Below are 24,939 nucleotides of genomic sequence, written 5' to 3' on the forward strand. Positions count from 1 at the left end.
ATGGAACCATTGCAGTTGCACGGTGAGGCAGGTGTAAAGTGTTGGTCTCACAGTTCTGAGATCCCGGGTTTGATCCCGGCCCCCATTGTGTGGACTTTGCATGTTCTCCGCGTGCCTGCGTGGGTTTTCTCCAGTCACTCCGGTTTCCTAGCCACATCCCAAAAACATGCAGCATGAATTGGACACTCTAAATGACCCCTAGGTTGGTGTGATTGTGAGTGTCTTCAGAATGTGGACTACCTCCACAAACAAAGCTGAGATTTGAGCCCTCCACTGCACAACAGTGAGATAGACGTGCTAACCAATCAATTTACCGTGGTGCAAGTAGTTTAATTGTAAGGTTTAATTGCATTTTAGTAGGTCAACGGGTGGCACGGTGGCGCATCTATAGAGCGTTGGCCTCACAGTTCTGAGGACTCGGGTTCGATCCGGGCCCCTCCTGTTTGGAGTTTGCATGTTCTCCCTGTGCCTGCATGGGTTTTCGCCGGGCACTCCGGTTTCCTCCCACATCCCAAAAACATGCATTCATTGGAGACTCTAAATTTCTCCCAGGTGTGATTGTGAGTGCGGCTGTTTGTCTCTTTGTGCTCTGCGATTGGCTGGCAACCAGTTCAGGGTGTACCCCGCCTCCTACCCCTTGACAGCTGGGATAGGCTCCAGCACACCTGCAACCCTTGTGAGGATAAGCGGCTCAGAAAATAGATGGACACGTCAAGTGTAGAACTAGTAAAAACACAACATACAGTAGTAAAGAGTCATTTCACTAGAGGGCCCGAGTTGTTTTATGTAACAAATGTACGTTACAAACATACTAGTATATGGACCTTAACCCGGATATCAAGGATATCAAATACATGCTTGAATGGCTTTCCCTTTATCAAAATTGACACTTTAAATAATAAATATGAAAAAAAAAAGTCAATTCCATGATGCATTTGGAAGTCGGGGCAACTACACTGCCATTCACATTTCCAACTTTGCGACCTTGAGGTGGACGTGTGGCTGGCTGGTTGTCGAGATTACCAGCTCTATTTTTATCTTTCCAGCTTTTACTCTCAAAACAGTACAAGTGGCTCTGGACTGAAACTCTGCCGTGGGTTCACTTTCTTTTGAGCCGCCTTGTTATGGTGTTAAAAAAAAAAAAAAAAAACCACCACCACATCGACACGTGCCATGTGCGCCTATTGAAACGGAGACAAAGAAAACACTTTCCGTGGAAATACTGCGAAGGTTTATGGGAAACGCCACCTTGTCCTCCATCATTTCTGAGCGCCATTGAACGTGTCTGCTGGTCCTTTAAGCGGCGAAAAGGAGACTATGACGTCAGCTGTAAAACCTGCTCTGGCTGGGTGTCTGAGTGCCCGACTCGGCCCTCAGAAAAGTCAACTGTTTGCCTTGCTACTTATTGCTAACCTAAGTGTCCTAACTATTTGGTTCTCCTTTCTTGGAGTCGTCTTCTTCTTTTTGTTTGACGACGGCAACCTTCGCGACACGGCTCCGAAAAACCCTTTCCGGAGATGTTTTATGCGGGGAGAAAAGTTCATTGAGTGTTCTTTGGTGGAACCGGTGTGTGGCGGCCAGTGCCAATGATGGATAAGCTAACCGATTGCTGACTAGTTAGCCGAAAAGTCAAAGGTCAAGAATAGAAGAGAGTGGGCATGCTAACGGCGAGCTAGTTTAGCAATCTGTCGGCTAACCGAGTGACTTTGTTAGCCCTCAACGAGCAACGTAAACTGGCTGCTGCTCGCTTCCTCGGGCCTGGTTGCGACACCGCGAATAGTTTGTCAAAAGGAAACCAATCCAGGAAGAAGCCCCTGCCTCGGAAGGGCTCTTAAAACAGGCCGGAGCATTATTGTTGGGAGGTTGTTGCTCTACCCCCAGACAAACAATGCTGTCCAACGCACAGAACCAGCCGCTCTTTCCCAACCCGACCGGGCAACAGAATCCCGCCGGGCAGCAGCAGAACCCCACAGGCCAGTTTCTCCCCTTCCTAAGCAGACCCACCTTACAAATAAAGAAGAACGCCATTACAGACGATTATAAAGTGACCAGTCAGGTGCTGGGGCTTGGTATCAATGGCAAGGTGCTCGAAATCTTCCAGAGGAAAACCGGGGAAAAATATGCACTCAAGGTAAGAGTTACTTCAATGACACAACGGATGTGTGCACTCAATCGAAGCGGATCCCGTTGAACTAACGTGAAAAAAAGTTTACTTTTCCCCCTCCTGTTTGAATTGTCACAAATTGCCAAAAGAAAATCAAAATGTTATTTATGACAGCCACAGTTCAATATAAATTCCACTTTGGAATAATATGCATTACGCACCAAGTTCTTTGCCTTTCACTGATTAAGACTCTCAAGTTAAGTACTATTTTTGTGTTTTTCACTCCTTAGTATTTTTTTAAATAACTATTTGATGATTAACGTAGGGAGGAAAATACTTGTTTACAAATATAAAGAAGTTATAGTTGACCTAGGTGGCTTTATTTTGTTTAGTCCTGATCTTGGTTTCGGAAAAAAAATTGATGTTTTTCTATTCTCTGAGGCGTATTTTCACAGCAACCTGTCACTGCTATAATTAATAATACATGATAAAATAATTGTGAAGTGTTCTGATGGTGCAATATTTGACAGGTGGGGTTGTTCCCTATAATCTATCATCCCATTTATGTGACACTTCATTTTCAGGAACTCATGCTGTGGTTTGTCAATGATTGATACATTCTGTCACTGTCAAGGTTTAAGGTATTGTCTGTCGACTATTTCATCTCAAGATGGTCTTAAATAGTGCTCACAAAAGTTTTGTTCAAAAGAACAAATCTTTTTAGCAAACAAACTGAACTGAATCAGTTTATGAAATGGTTTGTTGCTTTAGCTTGCCTGCCACGAGTGGCCTCAGAGTGGAAATGGAAATTCTAAGGCATTGGCATTGCATATAACCAATCAGCAGCCAGTGCCAGGCAGCACTCTGCAGGTGGGGGACAAATTCAAGTGAACTGAGTAATTTATGTGTACTGAAGAACTGAAGAGTCATTCTTTTTGAGGAAGTGCGATTGGCTGGCAACCAGTTCAGGGTGTGCCCTGCCTCCTGCACGTTGACAGTTGGGATTGGCTCCAGCACTTCCCCCGACCCCCCTGAGGATGAGCGGCTAACAAAATGGATGGATGAACCTATGTACAGTGCCCTCCATAATTATTAGCACCCCCGGTTAAGATGTGTTAAAAGCCTTAAATAAATTCAGTGTTTATTGCAGAAGAATACTGTCACACTGAAAAATTTAGGAAAATGTTACCTTCAACTCCAATGAATTGTAAGAAAATAAAAAAAATCCCTGACTAAAAAATAATTTTTCATTAACTCACCTGTTCCACAATTATTGGCACCCTTAACAATTCCCAGGAAATAAATATAATTGAAGCATTTCTGTCATTTCTACTGTGGTTTACAAAGTTTACCAGAGTATGTAGGAACATTTAATTAGTAATTCATCACTTCCTGTTTCCCTGGGGTATAGATATAATATGACACAGAGGCCATTTCTCATATCCACTCTTAAACATGGGAAAGACAAAGGAACACAGCATACAAGAGAGGCAGATGTGCGTCGACCTTCACAGGTCAGGCAGAGTCTACAAGAACTCAACTCCAGCTGCCCATATCCACTGTGAGAGGAATAATTAAGAAATTCAAAACAAGTGGAACAGTGGTAAACAAGCCTGGACGAGGACCCAATTTTTTCTTTTGCTACCATGCACAGTGAGGAGGATGGTAAGAGAAATCAAAAGATCTCCAAAGCTCACGGTTACAGAATTACAACAAATGGTAGCATCCTGGAGTCACAAAGTCTTAAAATCAACCATCAGGCGCTGTCTACACGCCAACAAGCTGTTTGGGAGGCATGCACGGAGAAAACCTTTCCTCACTCACAATCATAAACGCAAACGTCTGGAGTTCGCCGAGCGGTATTGGGGCTTCAACTGGGACCGTGTGCTTTGGTCATATGAGACCAATATTGAGCTTTTTGGCAACAGACACTCTTAAGTGGGTCTGGCGAGCCACGAAAGATGCGCATGCTGAAAAGCACCTCATACCCACTGTGAACTATGGGGGTGGGTCAGTGATGCTGTGGGGCTGTTTCGCTTCCAAAGGCCCTGGGAACCTTGTTAGGGTGCAAGGCATCATGAATGCTTTGAAATACCAGGACATTTTAAATCAAAATCTGTTGCCCTCTGCCCGAAAGCTGAAGATAGGTCGTCACTTGGTCTTTCAGCAAGACAATGACCCTAAACATATGGCCAAATCTATACAGAAATGGTTCACCAAACACAAAATCAAGCTCCTCCCATGGCCATCTCAGTCCCCAGAACTCAACCCCATTGAAAACCTGTGGGGTGAGCTGAAGAGGAGAGGACTCAGGTCTCTGGATGATTTAGAGAGATTCTGCAAAGAGGAATGGCTGAAGATCCCTCTTTCTGTCTTTTCCCATGTTGTGAAACATTATAGAAGATTAGGTGCTGTTTTGTTGGCAAAAGGGGGTTGTACAAAGTATTAACACCAGGGGTGCTAATAATTGTGACACACATTATTTGATGTCAAATTATTTTTTTATGTGGGATTTTTTTTTCCCCACTGAATAAATGCACTTGTATTGAAGGTTGGATTTTTCTTTTTTTATGTTGAGGTCCCATATTATTTAGAAAAATAACACATCTTAACCAGGGGTGCCAATAACTACGGAGGGCACTGTATTGTACTGAAGAGTGACTTGTTCAGTGAACTGCTGTACCGAAGAATTGAAGAGTGATTCGTTTAGGGGAAGTTAACTGGTGTACTGAAGAGTGATTTGTTCAGTGAACTGGTGTTCACATGAAACGATGAACTGTAGAATCATTCGTTTGTTGAACTTGTAAGTCACAATCCAGGAATCATTGAATTTGTTTACCCGTTGAGGAACGGTGTACGACCTCGATGAGTGATTCGGTTGCACAAGGAACAACGTACTACGCAGTGAACGTATTCGTGTGATTTTAATCAGATGTCCTGATGTCTTCGGGGGAATACCTTTCACTAGCAGCTGTTTCTTCAAGCTAACAGTTAATGTTGAGCCAGTCAAACACATGAAAACGAGCACACATATTTAAAACAAACGTAAATTATAGTCTTTACACCGATTTGATCAGGCTGATTGGTATTGGTTAATATCTTGCATTTTATGCTAATTGGCTGATCAGCTTTGTCACAATTCGCCGATATAACTGCTATAACAGGTTCAATGATGATCGGCTCTGCAAAAAACATTTTGCAGAGTGTATTTGAAACCAAAAACTAGTTTTATTTTTTGCCTTGCCGGCACAAGTCGTAAATGAAGCTGAATGCTCGAGAGCTTACTGAGAGCGTGAGGAGAGGTAGGAGATAATTTAGCTGGTTGTTATTTTTAACACATTTACTGTCTTTTCTAGTTTACATAACTCATAATCCTTCAGTGAATGTGCTCAGTGAATATGAACTTCAGGGATGGATTAACATTATCATTAAATGATTTTGTGAAAAAAAACTGAACGATTTGGTGAACGAATCTGATGATTAAATCGTTTTTAGATCGCTGATTCAAATATTCTGTACAGTCAAAAGTGCTATTCTTTTGGGTTCTACTTTTTTTTGCTGAAGCAGCGGATGTTTTTTTTTCTGGTCTCATCAACTCTTATGATTTATCCAAAATTGGTCCTGAGCACATAGACGAAAGCGATGTGGCAACATATTAGTCTGCCACGGAGTAATATTCACAAATACATCTGTATGTCGATGTTTCGAAATGATCTAGCTACCGGCTCTGAGGGAGTACAAAACAGTCTATGGTGATGGTCCTCTCCCTCACTCTTTTCAGACAAACTCATCGGGTCTGTACAATCCATGAAAATGTCATATTTTGAGGTCAAAATGGTTTGCATGTAGGCAAAAGACACGTGACAAGGCTAATAGTAAAACAGCTTTTGGATTCAAATATACTGTGCAAGATGGTGATACCGCCAAAATATTTTTTGGGAGCTGATCGATGTTCTGCGTTGATTTGCTTGGCGGATTATGATGTTAAAACCGATCAGCATAAAATCCTAAATATCGTCCGATACCAATAATCCTAGTCAGGTCGTTATAAAGTCTAGAATAAAGGATGACTCTTAAAGCTGATCACTTTAGTGCAAAGGTTTTGCCCAAAATGCTGGGCCATACATATGGCGACATGCTCTGGGCCGCTTGTCAATTGATTGTCTGCCGACCAGGATTTGAGTAAATGGGATCTGGAATCATCAGATCGTGAACTCTGACTGGATCGCCAGCTGAGATCCTCGAGATGCTAATGGAAACAAAGGTAACTTGTTTTCAGCTAGCTCTCGCCGCATTAAGTGAGCACTCGCTTTCAATCCTTGTTACATAAAAACACAATTTTGTCCCAGTAGTTCACAGTACAATGTAACATCTGTTGGCAGTACTGATGTGAATTTTCCATTTTGTCCATCTTGCAGGAATGCAACACCCACGAATGGGACATCTTTTAAGATTGAGATGAAGTAGTTTTTTTTTTTTTTCTTAAATCCCTTCCAAAACATGTCATCAATAAAAAGTATTCTCGATTAATAGGATGTATTTTTTTTTTAATTACAGTTTATACATCCACCAAACATTCATTTTCCATTCGGGTACAGACTGCACACACGTAACTGGAAGCTTTTTTTCCACTCTCAATATTTAATCACAGCAATTTCAACAATGTATTTTTTATTTATAGTTTTGTGTCTAAACTGCACAGGTTGTGCTTTGAGAAGAAATAGGGACTGGTTTCAAGGACAATGAGAACCACATAAGATCCCATGCACTGCTATCCAAGAATAAAATCCAGATGTGGATAAAACTTTACTAGATTTTATGTGCAAGGTTATAAAACCCTGGATGATTTAGCAAACAGCAGAGAAAAATTTGGAGGGAAAAAAATTGTTTGTTCATGTATTTTTGTCCAATGTAAATTCCGTACATAGTTATCCTTGTAAATAAATTATTTTAATGTAAAATATACTGAGTGTTGCTTTACATTCGGATGTTTGAAATTTTCAAAAAAGGGAAACCATATTGATGTCAAAGTCATTGTTCTGCTTAATCTCTGCTTTTGCAAAAGTGCTATATTCTTAGTGATTTTTTTTTTTTTTTTTTTTGCTCCAGAAATATGGAAGTAAATGTATGCCACCAGGATATGAATTTGAAATGCCACAGAAAACAGGATTTGAATTTGAAATGTTTTGTGATCACATTTTCAATAGTTGTATTTCAGTGTAACTTTTCAATGTCAACAATTCAACTGGCTACAATACGCTGTCTGAAATTCTCCATCTGTACCACCAGGCAGGGTTACGTCAGGTCAGAACCAAACACCCAGCCAATTGCAGTAACACTTTCTTAGCCACTGCAATTGGCTGGGTGTTCAGTTCTGACTTGAAGTAACCCTGCCTGGTGGCACAGACGATGAATTTCAGACAGCGAATTGTAGCTGGTTGAATTTCAGACAGTGAATTGTAGCAATTTGAATTCCAGACAGCGAATTGTATTTGGCTGACAGTAGTATATTTTACTGCTGAGAACTTAAGAAGCTAAAGACAAACCTGTTTTTCTGATAAAAGAAGAGTGTCTGCTTTCTTTTGGTGGTTTTGGTGTTTAGATTTTCATAGTACACATTATGTGGGGCTTGAAAAATAAATTGCTTGAAAATTCCTGGATGAATCCCCCCCCCCCACACACACACACACAATGGATTGCAATTTGACTGCCCTTTACGGCGCTGTCGGCGTTCATAAAAATCCCTAGTGCTAGTGGTACTAGTAGTGCAACAGTGAGGCTAGTTGACTAATAAAAAACCCCAACTAGGTGCCAAGGTGTTAAAGCTGGGTTTCCTGGACATGTAGTAATAATAATAATAAATTGTTTGGGAGCTTTACACACAGTGCTTTGATACTGAGATAAAAAAAAAAGAAACTGTAAAATACCAGTGATTTAATTGCTTAAAAACAACTGTGACAACAACAACCACAAAGGACCCCTAAGCAATGCAGGAACCCAGAAAATGTGTAGACTGGTTCTGGTTTGGTGCGCTTAGCAATAGATCTCTGCTATTTGCAGATGATGTGGTTCTGTTGGCTTCATCAAGCCGTGATCTCCAACGCTCACTTCAGAGGTTTGCATGTGAAGTGGCTGGGATGAGAATTAGCACCTCCAAATCTGAGACCATAGTCCTCATTCGGGAAAGGGTCGGGCGGCCTTTCCAGGGCAGGGATGACATCCTGCCCCAAGTGGAGGAGTTCAAGTATCTTTGAGTCTTGTTCACGAGTGAGGGAAGAATGGAGGGAGAGATCGACAGGTGGTTGCCTCTGCAGTGATGCTGACTTTGTATCGGTCCTTTGTGGTAAAGAGGGAGCTAAGTCGAAAGGCAAACCTCCCAATTTACCAATCTACATTCCTACCCTCACCTATGGTCACAATCTGTGGGTCGTGACCAAAAGAACAAGATCCTGGATGCAAGCGACCAAAATGAGTTTCCTTTGCACGGTGTCCCCCCTCTCCTTTTAGAGATAGGGTGACAAGCTCGGTCATCCGGGAGGGGCTCAGTGTCAAGCCGCTGCTTCTCCACAGTGACAGAAGCCAGATGAGGTGGCTGGGGCATCTGATCAGGATGCCATCTGGATGCCTCCCTGGTGAGGTGTTCCGGGCACATCCTACCGGAAAGAGACCCCGAGGACGACCCAGGACACGCTAGAGAGATTACGACTCATGGCTGTCCTGGGAACGCTTCAGGATTCCTCCGTAGGAGCTGGATGAAGTCGGTGGGGACAGGGAAGTCTGGACATCCCTGGTAAACCTACTGTCCCTGCCACCTTACCCAGAAAAATGGTGGAAGATGGATGGATGAATGAATGGATGGATGGAAATATAAACTGAGAAGAGGATTCCATATCGAAAAATGTGAGTTTATGAAGTGATTTAAAAAATAAGATAGATTTTCTGTCATCTTTGGTTGGTCGTTCCAAAGTCTAGGAAGCCTAATGGAAAATGCTCAGTCATCTTTACTTTGCAGCTTCAACTTTGAAACAACCAGAAAGCCCTCACCTGATGATCTGAGGCTGTGGGATGTCCCATTCATATTTATAAGTTCAGTTATGTAGCTCGGAAGTTTGGCCATCTGTGTTTTTAAAATGATCAGTACAATCTTAAGATCAATTCTAATAGACTGGAAGCTAATGAAGTGATGCTAAAATTGGAGTGACTGGGTGCCATCTATTTGAATTGGTGAGAGGCCTACCGGGAGTTGCTGCAAGCTCACCTGTGAATGTTGGTTAACGACTGGTGTTGGCCACTTTTTGTGGCACCTTTTAACAATGTCGACTTTGAGAACAGTGTTCAGAAGTATCCAGACTTGGAATAACAAGCTCTTTCGAGGGGCAAAAAAAATCTGTCTCAGCTGAGTTCAGGATCCAAAGTTCCAGTGTAATTAAAGGTTAATACAGTTATAGAGGAAGTGCTCAGCGATTTTCCTGCAATGACATGTAAAGAGAGGAAGGAATAGGAGGGAGGCCATAAGGAAGGAAGAGAGTCTTTATTGGTGCTCTCTTTCACATGCCTAGCTTTTACACTTATTTTTTTACAATAATAAAATCTTTGCTGCTAAAATCTAAGTGAGAATCTTAGGGTAAGTTAATATTCAATAATGTACCGTTTATGACATAATCAATAAGTGCAGGCAAAACCTGTCTCAAGGCACACGAATATATTTATTAATTTTATGATAGAAATAAACTTGTCTTGTAATAGCACAACCTTGATTATTTTTTTTTTTTGAAACATTTTATACGGTTTACTGATAGTAAAATAGGTGTGCTCTTGCGGCGGTGACAATGTCAAAATGATCTATTTTCACGTGGTTCCAGAAACTTGACAAAATGCTTATTGATTATCCTCAGTTGTACCAGTATTTTTGAGTCTATATACTATATACTATAAAAAGACATTTTGCTCCCTCCCTCCGACCTCCTTTCCCGGGTGGGCTCAACCTTTTGGTGGGAATTAAAACTGAGGATTGATACATAGATTCAAAATATTTCTGGTTATCTTTAATTGAACTGAAAAGTATTTTGTTTAGGTGCTTGATTTATATAATTTAGGCTATCTACAAATCACTGTGTTCTGGTCATTTAGTGGAAGTGGCAATGTTTTTTGTGTACAGTTAATTTTGTTTTTTTTCTTTTTTACTTTCACTTCCTCCGCAGGGTCTGGCTTTCTGTTTTATGAATGTGTTCTGCCACGACACTAACGTGGCAGGACACTAATGCATTAATTCATTATGTCATTGCTAGCTGCCATCATAGCCATCGAGCTGAGTAATGTGTTGGCATTACTGGCCGAATAGAATGGAAATTTATCCCGTTTATACATCATTATTTTTTGCCTTCATATCCCCCCTTTATTTTTCCTTATGTTCCTTCCCTGCAGTATTCTGTTTGGGAAAAAAAGCATTTCAGAAAAATCATGTATTCACGTGTATTTAGAATTTTTAACCAAATGTATAAACTCCTTATTTCCAAGTAAAAGGCATTAAAGCATTTACAGCCCACCGAGATAAAGACTACAAGTGGATGTTCATACAGCACAAATGTTATCTAGTATATCAAGCATATAAAATTTAAGATATCTGTAATCAGATTGTTCTGTTGAAACATAAACGTTTGCTGTCAAACATGTACCGAAAGGTATCCACTTGTAAATTGTTGTTTAAGCCCAAAAGGATTTTATGGCTGATTCAAGTTTGTCTAGGTCAGTGTGATGTCTCCTCTCCAACCAAATTCACTGCATTATCATCCCTTCAGTGTGATTTTTCTCGATCTGTCCTGGCTGTGGCTCAGGTGGCAGGTGGAGATTGCTGCATTTTCCCCCTCACCCCACCCTGCAGTGTCCTGCCACGACCTCCGGAGCCTTTGTGTTTGCTTTAGGAAGTGTATTGTTTGCCCATCTGCGCCCGCCTTCTCAGCAGGCATCAGGGTTAAGTCTCAAGAGGGCCAGAACAGATTTTAGGGGAGGGTGGGAGTGGGGGTGAGCAGTTATTGACCAAACAGTGTAAGTGTAAGGAGGGTCTGTGTGTGCGTGTGTGTAATATAATGAAAAAAATCAGTGGGTTTTTGGGTGGGTCGTGGGCATTTGTTAGCTTTTGCTGTTTTAGTTCATAGCCCTGTCTTCTCCACTTACAAGCTTTTGACATATTGGAAATTATTTGATATGGGTTAAGATGTGCCTCCATTTAAAATTCATCAACTGAGCTAAAAAAAATAAATTATAGATGGTATGTATAAATAAATCAATAAATAAATTACACTGGAGTTACCATAATTTCCAAAGAAAAAAAAAAATCTGAGCATTTTTTTCACAACACATCCCCAATTGATGAAACTTTCACCAACCGTTACTGCAAATAACAAATAAATCCATGAATAATTGATAACCCTCCAGGACGGTTTTTTACCTATTTTTTAAAACCGTAATTTGACCACAAACTATGATCACAAAAGACGTGAATATCATTTTTACAAATGTCCCACAACATTGCTACACTTTACACTTTACAAATTTAAGTGGCTTACAGTCAAGTACATTCAATACAATGTAAGCACATGACAAGTGTTTTTTTAACTCCTGTAATTGGGAGAAATTTTAATAATGATCAAGATGTGCTTGGATTAGATGTACAGTCTGACAACAAACAAAGCAGAGAAACATCTCTTCATCCTCAGGCGGCCTGGGAGGAGCCAAATATTGATGGCTTTCTCCGTGGGCTTGTTCTCGGCAGCTGCTGTCAGTGCCTCTTAGAACTACTGCAAAAACTCCCTTCCATCCTCTTATTTAGAAACTGCTTTCCTTGTTATTCAAAAGTCATTAAATAATAAATATCTACACAACAAAATTAACACAATTTGCGCAGCGTTTTTAAAATCGCTTTCAAAAACGCAAATAGCTGAATTCCCAGTTAGGTGGAAGTTCAGTGGAATGGAAGTTGACACAGACGGAGCCTCAAAACTGAACCAGTACCAAATTTGTCCTTTTTAAAACGTCATAACCTGTTAAGGCTTCAATTGATGGCATCCCCTGCAGGTTGAAGTCATCCCTCCATGCATCTTTTGTTTTTGTAATCAGCATGACTTCATTAGGTTACTTGGTAAACTGGTATGGTTGAAGCTAACTGTCATACATTATGCCTCTGTTACGTCAAGACACTGCAATTATGTATCACATGTGTCATATTCATCTTTTTGTCTAAAACCCAAATATCTTCAATATACATACAATCATCAGGAATTGACCTTCAGCGTTCCAATAAATTAGTAGACTAGACGAAGGTTTTGTCATATTTCTTGGTTTACTGATTCTGATTGCAATCAACGATGAAATGTGAAAGCTAACTTTTTTTTTTATACTAATCCATTGAAATTATTAACGGTGATGAAAGTCCTCCTGATTTTCCCAGAATTCCAGATTTTTAAATTTTCATGAAAATTGCTCCGGAAAATTGAGGAAAAATTGCCTAAAATTAATCCGGATATTAGTTTACAACATTGAACGAACATGCCTTTGAGTTTGTTGTTTGGCTTTCACGGGCGTAGCCTTGTTGAGGCACTAACACTAGTAATAGTAACGCCCCTCCCCTCGCATTCTCTCAAGACGTCGCTTGTTTTGTGTGGTCTTGACATTAATTTACGTGTTTATTTTATAAATGTTGTTAACTAAACAAGCCTGCTCCAAAACAATCGTTTTTCGCCAGGAAACAGGAAATGGAAGTTAAGTTTCATCAACCTCGTCGCTTGATTCAAGTGTGGCCAATACGTCGAGCGCGTGCACATCAAGGCACGTTCTAGCAAGCCGACCTCCAATTTACAACAGCCCCGTGGTACGTGCCCCCCCCCCAACATTACGTCACGATTGCCAACAGGAATGTTTGAATGTATTGCTAGCTTGTTGCCACGAACGCCGATTATGTTGTACTAAACTTTCAGCATTTTCAAAACATTACGAGTATAGACCGTTCGTGTTTATTCCTTGACAGGCCAGTACATTTAACTTTTCTTCAGATAGTTTGTCAGATCAAGAATTTTTATTGATGAAAAGTTTGAAATACCATTTTATATCCTGTGCTATTAATATCAGTTGAAATTGGAAATGATCATTTCTGAGTTTTACATTTTAGTTTTCTATTTGTATTTGTTTTTTTATTTTTAATTTACAGTTGTTATATTAATCCAGTAAGTTATTTTAAGGCCATCCCGAATCACACCTGCAACTTTATCTGCAACCATGACTGACTACACCTGTACATTTTTCAAATGTGAGTGACTGTGTGTGTGTGTGTGTGTATGTATGTGTGTGTGTGGTGTGTGTGTGTGTGTATATATATATATATATATATATATATATATATATATATATATATATAGATCTAAGATAGTGAGCAATGTGGTCGAGAGTATCAGTACAACGCCAACATAAATTTGAGACTTAAACGTTAATAGTAATTACTACAGATCAACTTCTTTAACATGTTTTGCTGTACAGTGTAGAAATTCTAGGATATATTTTCGTGTATATTCTATATCTATACTATAATATGTACAATGTGGGGAAAAGGACAATTTTAGATGTCTTTTTACCAAATAATTCACTTAATTCATTTGTCTTGCGATAAGATGGCATATTTTAAGCATAGTTTGATGACAAATGTGATTTTGTGCTATCCAGTGATAGAGGGATGGGGGGCAAAAAAAATCTGGGCTTGGCCCTTGGCGAACTTCTGGCCACTTTTTTTTTTGGTTAGGATTTAGAAATTTTACTTTCAATTTTTGTCTGAATTTTGAATCTACCACAGCCATCCATTTTTTTCCAAAATTTCATTCATATTTTCAGGAATTTTCACAAAAGTCCACTTTCATTTCTATTATTAATCAAATCATGTCCAATGCTATGTCTGCCTTATTTTTTTTTCTTCCACTTGCAATTATTTGGTATTTTGGCTACACTCAATATGCAATGCTGCATTTACTAGCTAATCTTATTCAATGGAAACTGTTCAAGGGAATTGAAATTGGGGGAGGGAGGCTGAGTGAATAAGTTTTAGTTAGATTATTTACAATACATTGGTTTAGAACTTCCCTCTCTCCAGTGGATGTCATTGTAATTATCAGTATCACTTAACAATAAGCAAATGCAGATATTAAAGGGAGTTAATCAATCACAGTGTATGTCATCCACAAATGAGCAATGATAAGTTTGGTCTGGAAGAAAAAGTTCTTGTGTTCCTTGAACATTGTTGATGTCGATATGATATAAAACCATGCCAAGAGACTAAGGATCAACAGCTGCTCATAACACGTTTTTGTTTTTCTCAAGCCAGTATAACTGATGCCAGGTTCTTATTTATTACACTTACATTTCTAGTTGGCATAGGTAAAGTATAATACAGTACAACTCTGTTAATTAGTGTGGTTGTAAGTCACGATTTGGTTCAGTGATTCTCCACAAAATCAGTTAATTTTATCTAAGATAACACCAGACTGCCAAGTTGCTATACTTATGACCTAAAAATATTGATTCATCCACTCAACACTGTTTTGATTTAGCTGCGCTTACAATGACTGGTAAGAAATTGAAATACTGCTTTCTCTAGGCTGTTGCCTTACCATCACCTTGGTCGAGACTCATCTTGTTCTCATCAGTCCATAAAACCGTCTTCCTGAACTTTTGTGTCTCATTCCCATACTACTTAATTAAATAAAATGTGGCCTTCCGATTCTTTTTGGTGATGAGTGGTTTGCATCTTGTGCTATGGCCTGGCTATTTCTTTTCTGCCTTCTTCAAATAGTGGATTGTAATAGGTGAAGGTTGGCAGTGATGTCACGAAGCCTTTGGGTGTTTCTTCACAGCTCTGTTGTTGATATCTTTGGCCTACTTGTTCGATGTCTGTTGCTCAGTACACCGATAGTTTTTCTTTTTCAGGACATTCAATTTTGTTGTACTGGCTGTGCCCAATGTTTTTGCAATTGCTGTCATCGATTTTCCCTCTTCCCTCAGCTTCAAAATGGTTTGTTTTCTCCCATAGACAGTCTCTGGTTTTCGTTTCCTTAGCATAGAATGCAGTTTTTACAGGTGAAACCAAAAGCCCAAAAACATGCACAAGCTATTAAAGCAGTCAATTTAAAAGCCAACACCTGAGCAACTAGAAAACGCCCATCACTCACAAGTTCCAATACTTTTGCTCACTTGAAAGATGGCTGGTTTCAAACAAAAGGTGCTCTTTTCTGAGTTGTTCAACACATGTCAATCCAAGTACCATGAAATAAATCTGGAATTCTGAACTTTTGTCATATTCATCTTTTGGTCTAAAACCCAGATGTCTTCAGTATACATACATTCGTCAAAGAAATCGACCTTCACTTCAATAATTTTTTAAGCTACCACTGTGGTTCTTTATATTCAGTGGAAATTTCAGTCAGACATAAGAATTTTTTTTAAAAAACAAATGGGAGGGATTTTTTCAAGTTCATGGATTTAAACTTAGTTGAGACTAAAAAAGTGACAACACAAAAATTAGTCTTAAAATATGCATTGACAAAGTTCTACCGAAAGAGGGCGCCATAAGTGCATAAGACAGCTCTGCAAATATATGGTCAGTATTTAACTAGATAATGGCAGCACTGGGATGTTTTTTTTTAAATCTGGTTTCCTCCGCCAAACTGATGTGATTGACTTTAGCACAATCATTGTCTTCTCAACAGTTTTTATTTTTTCCCTGTTTAGATGCTTCAGGATTGCTCAAAAGCACGTAGAGAAGTGGAGCTACACTGGAGGGCGTCACCTTGTGCCAACATAGTACGGATTATTGATGTCTATGAAAACCTGTATCAAAGCAGGAAATGCCTGCTCATTGTCATGGAGTGGTAAGTTGACAATTTTGCACGCGCTCACAAACAACGGGAAAAACACCTTTCTTCGAGTGTGCTCTGCATGTTTGCTGGTTTTCTGCCTGTTTTATCCATCTTAAATTTGTGTCCGTCCGTCTGTTCATCCATTACCATTTTCTTTATCCTAATTAGGGTGGCAGGTGAGGTAGAGCCAATAGCAGCTGACTTTGAGGTTGAGGTGGGGTTCACCTTGGACACCTAATCTACCTCTACTCATGAAATTCATTTGTTTCATAATGTGAATTCTTCATAAGTAGAAGTGTTTTTTGCATGTAAATTTATTAATAATTAATTGGACACTCTAAATTGCCCCTCGGTGTGATTGTGAGTGCGTAAGTTTGTCTCCATGTGCCCTGCGATTGGCTGGCAACCAGTTCAGGGTGTACCTTGCCTCCTGCCCGTTGACTGCTGGGATAGGCTACAGCACTCCCGCGACCCTTATGAGAATAAGCGGCTAAGAAAACGGATGGATGGATATTCTCACGGTATGCAGCTCATATGATACAATTATGGAAAGACCACAGATGCCACCTCATGTAATTAAAAAAAAAAAAAAAAAAGACTTATTTTAAAACTTTATGAACATACGCACTAAAGCTTACTGAATCTCTAATTTGTATGTACAACTCAACACCTATGACTAAAACAGACTTATTCTAAATTGTCTGACTGCATCCTCTCATAATTGTTCCTTTCCATTTTGATGCGGACTCTTCATTCTGCTCGTTGAAAAAATGTAAATGAAAACCGAAAATGTAAAATACAAAAGCAGTACAGAAACGTTAATGGCGAGATGGTGTCAGATATGTGCATTTTGTGGAACCATTCTCATCTCTGATAAGTCATCACGCCTTTGCATTCCCAGCAAAAGCAAAACACTTAAAAGTGCAACACTAACTTATTCACTGGTAGTACGAACTCTGTTGATCGCCCTAATTTTTTTTTTCCTCACCTTTGTTTTTTGGGGGGCAGCAGGGTATATTATGACCACGCATGATGTGATGTTATGTAATTGGCTTACAGTAGCTATGTATGAAATGTAGTAGTATATGATTGTACCCCCAAGAAGCCTTTTTTTTTCCCTCCCTTTTTGTCACGGTAGCCAGACATAGCCGTAGTAGGTGTGACGGTCTGAGCATTCCTGGTGCTGAAAAGTTTCCTTATGATTAATGCGCGTGTGTGTATATTTCGTAAACTTCCGGCTAGTCTGAAACATCCCCATTCATGCTTCAACATGGGCCATTCGACAACTTGTCGCCGAGTTTTCATGTTTGCTACATGCGTACATATATGTGTATATCTTTTTATTAACTTTGGTGTTAGGGTTAGGTTATAACGTATTTTAGCTCCCTCTATGTAGAAGAAGGGGAACTATGAGACCAGGCGGTTTCCCAGTAAGTGTGTCCTATGTACCCAGAGTTCCGCTGTTAGTAACTCATGCGCATTAATCACAAGGAGACTTTTCAGCACGAGCGAGCGCTCAGACCGTCACACCGGTAATGTCGGCTGATTGGCCCTTTTTTTTTTTTCTACCCAAGATCTGAAAGAATTGGGTCTCACAGCCGTAAAAAGTCAGCGTTCAGTGATTTTCCGTTACAAAAAAACATCAAAATAATTACTAAAGCATAAAATACACACACACACAAAAAAAGACCACCCAGTTTTTCAGACAAAATGGCTATTATGCATGCTGGAGTTGGGTTGGGAGCAACACTATCTGAAATCTGGATGCTTGTGATCTCAGAAGACCGATTCTTAAATTTAAATACAGTGGAACCTCAAAGTTTGAACTTCTTTTGAAGTGTTCAAAGTCAGATTTGTTCAACTTCAAAAATTTTTTTCATAGGAAATAATGTAAATGAGTTTCATCTCTTCCCAACCTCCAAATAGTAAATTCCCATTTATGTAAAAACACCCTTTGTATTTAAAAAATAAAATAAAAAATGCATACATTTAAAGCAACTGAAATGCTGTATCATTGACATTTTTGGTCATGGTGTGGTGAGAGGGAAGTGTTATGCCAAAGTCACCCTCCATGAGTTGACTTGGGTAATTTGTCCAGTAGCTTCTCCATTTCTTCTATTACCTGTGGCCTTGGCTTTGTAATGCTAGTCACTCTTTTGGCAAAACTAGCTGCCATTTATTGAATTTTATTGTTTAGGATAGTCAAAATAGTTAACCATATGATGCTAGTTAGCAAGAGCCGTATCAAGCACGTACCCCATTTTCATATTTTGCGATTATCTCTGTCCTTAAATCCACTGTGGAATCAATCAAAGGATTCAGCTTTGCTTGAGTGTTCAGACTACGAGAATTTGGTCAAACACCGAGGCATTTTTTTATATGGATTTTTTTCAGGGTCGAAGCCTGATCTGTAATGGTTTTGATACTTCAGTTATTTGAGGTACTGTATTTGCAGTATCGTACCAAGAAGGAAAGTAGTGGTATCGATTAGCAGATGCATGCAAGGACCAGAGCAGCTCAATCTACGTGCAGCTAAAGACAAAATCTAGTGCTGTCCAAAATTAATTTGTGGTGGCTCACAAAAAATAAATGTACTGTGTATGTCTTAAACAACCTTAGTGGGGGTAAGCAGCACAGAAAATGAATGAGTGAATGTTTGAAAGACTGCTGTACCATTTGAAGAAAATGGACATGAAGAGGAGTGCCTTAACCTCTGGTAATACTGTTTATCAAAAAGCCAAAAATGCAAGCTGTAATATACATTTCTCATACGGTGATTACCGAACTTGCGTTTCTCAGCAAACAAATAGTGACAGGTTTCGAGAAACTTGAAGTCTGTTGTGGTTTGACTCTCTCTCACTCAAAAACTGTCCACACCTTTTCATGCATATTGATGCGATAATTTGTTCACAATGCATCTTTGGCCACACACACAAACCCCAAATAAGGACATGGATATTGCATCTGAAACTTAGTCATAAAGAACACAAAGATTAAATGACTCAGAGGAATCCAACTAATTTGCATATTCTCACGCACTGTATCATTACGTTTTACCGCTCACTAATGTTCACAGCTGCCGGAGAAATGTCTGTGGCTAAAATGTATCAGTGTGACAGCAAAGTCGTGTGTTCAATAAATACAATAGTATTTGTATAATGATCATAAAAAACTGTCCATTCTTGTGAAATAAAATTTGAGAATACCATGGACACTCATATAATTGTATATTGTAATTCCTGATGAAATTGTAATGTTCATTTAAAATGAATGCATTTGTTCTTGTAGCATGGATGGCGGTGAACTCTTCAGTCGAATTCAGGACAGAGGAGACCAAGCCTTTACAGAGAGAGGTATTAAAAAAAAAAACTGTTTCCTAAACTACTCCTGCAATATACAGTGTGTATGGAAAGTATTTAGACGCCCTTAAAGCCCAAGTGTCATCCCTATAAACATTCTAAAATAGATATTGAAATGAAAAATACATATAACATTATTCACTTCAATGTATATGGAAAAAATAAATACGAGCGTAGAGCGCGTCATCCACGCGCAAAGTTGCGGAAGTGTCATTCGACATCCAAGTGGCCGTCATATTGGCTGCGTTTACTGCCCGTGATGTCACCCCGGACATTCGGCATTGAAAACACGCTGTCGCCCCAACTATGGGAGATGAACACGCCCCTACTGACACGGAAGCTCTTTTTGAAGAAGAGAACATCTCACTACCGAGTGAGGTGACCAGGCCAATATTACTGTATCGTTTCGAGCCATATTTAAATGATATGCAGATCATTTCTAAATAACAACAGACTCCCAGACTGTATATATGAGCCAGCCCGGCCGAAGACTTGCTTGCCCGCGAGGGACGGCTTCGGCGACGGCTCGTCTGCCCACCTACTACTAAGCTCTGATCGGCGGACACGGCGCCGACGGGCACATCAACACATTTAGCACCTCTGATTTTATGGACGCAAATCTTTTTTTACGTTCTGAAAGGATTACGTCCTTCCCCCTAAATATTGTTTTTTTTTTTTTTTTTTTTTTTTTTAAGTCTCTCTATGCACACCTACCTGTCAATTGGAACACACAAAGCTCTTGTCCTTTTCACTTGTGCAATCAATTTTTCACGACAAACCGGGTCTCTCGGAAACTTATGAAGGGTAAATCCATCCTCCCGAGTGTTCGAGCAATGTCCAGCAATGCAACGAGTCGGCATTTTGGCTAACACGTACTATATATATACTATAAATTATCCATTTCATGACAGTGGCATTTTAAATTGTCATATTGCAGCCATTTGTTAAAACCATTGACCGTAAGTTCATTTTTTCCTCATTAATGTACACACAGAGCTCCATAGTAAGAGAAAAAAACCCAATTGAACATAAAATGCAATTTTAATTTTAAGCGGTCTGGTGCTGATTTGCTCCACACATCCCTCAGGTGTCTGAGTAGGATTTTTCCTGGATGCCTGTGTTCTGTATATGTCCCATTGGGAGCAGACCTTGGTACAAACCTGGTCACGCTGGAGAGACATCTGCCGGCTGGCCTGGGAATGCCTTGGGATTCCCCCGGAAGAGCCGTACGGAGTGGCTGGGGAGATACAGTATAAGTCTAGGCTTCACTGCTGAAGCTACCACCCCTGCGATGTGATCGCAGATAAGTGGAAGAAAGAGACAGACCCGTCCAATACAGTCTCAACAGTGAATGAAGCATGGTGGTGGCAGCAAAATGCTGTTGGGGTGTTTTTCAGCTGCAGGGACAGGACGACTGGTTACAGTCAAAGGAAAGATGAATACGGCCAAATACAAGGGTATCCTAGACAAAAACCTTCTCCAGAAGGCTCAGGACTTAAGACTGACCCAAAGGTTCACCTTCCAACGAGGTAATGACCAGACACGCACAGCTAAAATAACAGAATGAACAACCCTCTGACTGGTCTTGAATGCCCCAGCCAGAGCCCTCAGTTAAACCCAATTGAGCAGCTCTTAAGAGACCTGAACTGAAAAATTTAAGGGTGTGTAAAAACTTTCCATACCCACTGTAATGTAACAACGGTCACATATTCAGACAGTGGTCATCTCATCTCCTAGTTGGGCTTTATACTTGATCATACCTGTTTTTTCTTTATGCCAGAGGCATCTGACATCATGAAAAGTATAGGTGAGGCGATCCAGTACCTCCATGCTGTTAACATTGCTCATCGAGATGTTAAGGTTGGTCTCACCTTTTTCTATCCCCATGTCTGTTTGGTACAGTCTAACTGAGAATAATTAATGTGAAACTCCCTGCAGCCGGAGAATTTACTTTACACAACCAAGAGGCCCAACGCGTTGCTCAAACTCACTGATTTTGGCTTTGCCAAGGAAACCACCTCTCACAATTCTCTTGCTACTCCCTGTTACACACCTTACTATGTTGGTAAGAATTTTTTTCTGTATCTCCTAGTTGTATCAATTTTTTTCACGATCTGTTCATTAACCCACAGTCCGGAAGTTTTAGAACCTCATCTATTCCCTTCACTCTCTACAGCTCCAGAGGTTCTTGGCCCAGAGAAATATGACAAATCTTGTGACATGTGGTCTTTGGGTGTCATTATGTATATTCTGTAAGTAAATTTTTAATGTTGCATCACATGGGATTATTTGGTTGGTCCAACGTAGCTTTCTTCTCCAGGTTGTGTGGGTACCCGCCTTTTTATTCGAACCACGGTCTTGCCATTTCTCCCGGGATGAAGAAGAGGATTAGGATGGGACAGTATGAGTTTCCCAATCCTGAGTGGTCTGACGTATCAGAGGAAGGTGATGATAATAGCAAAACTATGCATGACAATTTTTGCTTTGCTTGCCAACACAAAACATGAGTGAAATTAGACCGTTTTACTCTACAAGTCAATAAGTTCAATACTACACGTCAAACACGGACAGTTTTAAAATATCCTGAGAAAAACCGTGTTGTGATTTGTATGATTTCACCTCATTAGTTAATCTCAAATTAAGCAATGAAGTTGTTAATTTTGTAACTTTCACTCGGTGGCTTTTGAAGGGAAGAAAAACTTGTTACATGCAGTGGAACCTTCCAAGTTGAACACAATCCATTCGCCCTCCATTCACTGATACTGATTGAATTCTGATTTGTACTCGTTACAACAGGGTTTGCATGGCCATTTTGAAAAATTGTATAAGATTTTTCATACTGTTTAAGTGCAACATTGTACTTAAAGCAGTGACTGGGCTGTGGATGTGCTGGAGCTTATCCCACCTATATTCATGCGAGAGGTGGGATACACCCTGAACTGGTCGCCAGCCAATCGCAAGGAACACAGAAACAAACCACCTTTTGCACACACATTAACACCTATTGGCAATTTAGATTTGACATCGTGTAATAAGTTTATTGAATTCGTGATTGGTGCAAATCTAGTGAGGGGATGGGTTGGACGTGGTTGTAGTCTTTTCATAGACAATTGCAGCAGTGTTTTTAACCTACTGAACGGGGCTGTCTGCACCTGTGGGTGGATACATTGCTTTCTTCACCACCAATCAAAACGTTTAATTGTTTCATTTCCTTTGAGTGCAGTGCAATGGCAATCTTGCATGAAAGGAGAGAGTGATCCATGTGTTACAGGGCACACACTTTGGAATACTTGTTTAAAAAAAAAGTGGGATCACCCTTTAACAGAGAGCTCATATTTATCATAGACAGATAAAAATGTGCGCTGTGGGCTGGGTGAAAAAAAAATCTATTGATGGTTCTAAAAATCAGGACTCTTACGGTTTGCCTTTGAGCGATTTGTTTACCTCAGAGGTTAAACTGGGATTACTAGTATGTAAACCTGAGGGAGTTAAATGGTGGTCAAAATAAAAATGCAGAAGCTATAAAATCTTTGAACAATCAAACATTTGAGAATTGACTGTCAGTTAGTGTTCTCTTGCCCGCACTTTCGGTCTCCAACTCTCTCAGAAAAAAGTTTTAAATAAAAAGTAAACATCGTGGCCATTATCTAGATGCTCACTGAGCTAGTCTCTTAAAAGATTGTAAGAACATATGATGGGTTGAACTTTAGGGTGTTTCTAGAAAATTTTGGGTAACTAAATTGTACAACTTTTGTCTTATTTGACTTTGGAGGTTCCACTGTAGTATCATAAATAAATGCTGGCAAGATCTAAAAATCAGTTCATTATTTTGAATAAAGTTGAGTGGAACGTACAATCACAGCACGATTTGCTTTATTTCACATGCCTCTCATGCAGGTACAGTGTTAAAAACAGTTTACCAACTTTAAAATCCATTGCAGCTAAACAACTCATTAGGACCCTCCTTAAGACGGAGCCCACCCAAAGGATGACCATCACAGAGTTTATGAATCACCCCTGGATTAATGTAAACACAAACCCACTTCTTTGCTATATATCAGTTCAATTCTTGCTGAAATTGTCCATGGATGCCAGATTGTTGCCCATATCTCTGCAGCAATCGATGGAGGTTCCTCAGACGCCATTGCACACTAGCCGGGTGTTAAAGGAAGAGAAGGACGCATGGGAGGATGTCAAGGTTTGCCACTTGTTTGCCTGTTTTTTTGTCCATGCTCCTGCTGATTTGTACTAATGTGCTTCCTGTGCTCACCTTTCAGGAGGAAATGACCAGTGCCTTGGCAACCATGAGGGTTGACTACGAGCAAATAAAGATAAAGACCATTGAGGACTCAACCAATCCACTGCTAACGAAGCGGAGGAAGAAAGCCAGTAATGCCATGGCGGACACTCAGTCTGCTGCCCACTGAATTATGCACAAACCTATTGTAAAAAGGAAGCAATAAGTTGTCGACGTGAGTCGCATTGCATGAATTTTCTGTGTTTTAATTTCAATATCAAGCCCGTTTTGGAGAGTGCTATTTTTTTATTTTAAGCATTATAATCACCCCCCCCCCCTCCACTGTTGCAGAGAGGTTCTTGATCTGTGGTTTTACATCAGGGAAGAGATTATGAATTATAAAAGGTGAGGAGAAGCACTATGGTATTTCTCTCCTGCCTCAAACAATTAACTTTTGTGCTCAGAACTCAAGTACGTGAAGTAACACTGTTAGCACTGTCCGGTCCAAAATATTGAATGTTAAATGAAATAGCTAAATCCCCAAAACAAGTCAAGAAAGGATTCCCTTTACTCATACACAATGTAAAATGTCTTGAACTGACTAGTGGATTGTAAGGATTATCCTGATTGGAATGAGCAGGGTTTTTTTTTCATCTTTGTGAATGTTCTCTTTCACCAGGACTGTTCTGTGCCATTATGACCTGTAGCCTCCCCCAACCCTTTTTTCCTCACCTGCCTTAAGACTTTTACAGGTCCAGTCTCTGGGCAGAGAAGGTAAAGTCACCTGCACGTAGCTTTAAAATAAAAAATAAAAAAAAAAAAAAGAGGGGGGAAAAAAAAAGTATTTTTTCACAGATTTCTACAGACATTTTAAGCACATGCTTAACTGATTATTTTGTTTGTGGTATTTAGCAACGTCATGTTCAGTTGCCAGATTTCAAGATTTCAGGTTAATGCTATGCAGATAGTGTGTCATCTTAAAGCACTGCTTGGACCTTTTGTCGGTGTTGGGTTTTGTTTGCTTCGTGTATTTGAAAAGTGGGGAGTGCATTTTCCTGTAGGCGGGAAAACCCTCATGTGGAAGCTTTTTGTAACAGAACATGTGGTTACCAGCTACTGATCCTTCAATTTCATTTAACAACTGCACCTATAAACTTCCTGCCAAAAAGTACAAGAGAGCGTCTCCTCTTCAAAGAGCGCCATGTGACGCACCACCAGCAAGCTATTGTCAAAATCGCAAGGTATAATTGATGGTTTCTCTTCAGTGTTCTCTTCATTCAGGACCCAGGCCCAGCTCACTTGGGTGTGTTATTTGTTCCTTGTTGAAAGTACACCAACAGTCTG

At 39.9% G+C, this 24,939-nt stretch overlaps 1 protein-coding gene across 1 annotated transcript; it reads left to right on the top strand.

Annotated features, from left to right (window-relative positions):
- Positions 1–1,278: 1,278 nt before the first annotated feature.
- On the top strand, positions 1,279–24,419 carry mapkapk2a (MAPK activated protein kinase 2a). The gene is made up of 10 exons (XM_061833326.1): positions 1,279–2,131; positions 15,872–16,011; positions 19,288–19,352; positions 21,139–21,218; positions 21,297–21,423; positions 21,535–21,610; positions 21,679–21,803; positions 23,300–23,385; positions 23,476–23,556; positions 23,636–24,419. The coding sequence occupies exons 1-10, from the start codon at positions 1,889–1,891 to the stop codon at positions 23,783–23,785; spliced, it is 1,173 nt and encodes a 390-aa protein (XP_061689310.1). The 5' UTR covers positions 1,279–1,888; the 3' UTR covers positions 23,786–24,419.
- Positions 24,420–24,939: the final 520 nt, after the last annotated feature.

The sequence above is a fragment of the Syngnathoides biaculeatus genome, chromosome 10, assembly GCF_019802595.1.
Source record: "Syngnathoides biaculeatus isolate LvHL_M chromosome 10, ASM1980259v1, whole genome shotgun sequence".
Taxonomy (NCBI): Eukaryota; Metazoa; Chordata; class Actinopteri; order Syngnathiformes; family Syngnathidae; genus Syngnathoides; species Syngnathoides biaculeatus.

Coding starts and splice junctions, on each gene's coding strand:
- mapkapk2a (XM_061833326.1), top strand. CDS start 1,889: ATGCTGTCCAACGCACAGAACCAGCCGCTCTTTCCCAACCCGACCGGG. Junction 21,611..21,678: donor GGTGTCATTATGTATATTCT/GTAAGTAAATTT, acceptor TTTCTTCTCCAG/GTTGTGTGGGTACCCGCCTT. Junction 21,804..23,299: donor GTCTGACGTATCAGAGGAAG/GTGATGATAATA, acceptor AATCCATTGCAG/CTAAACAACTCATTAGGACC.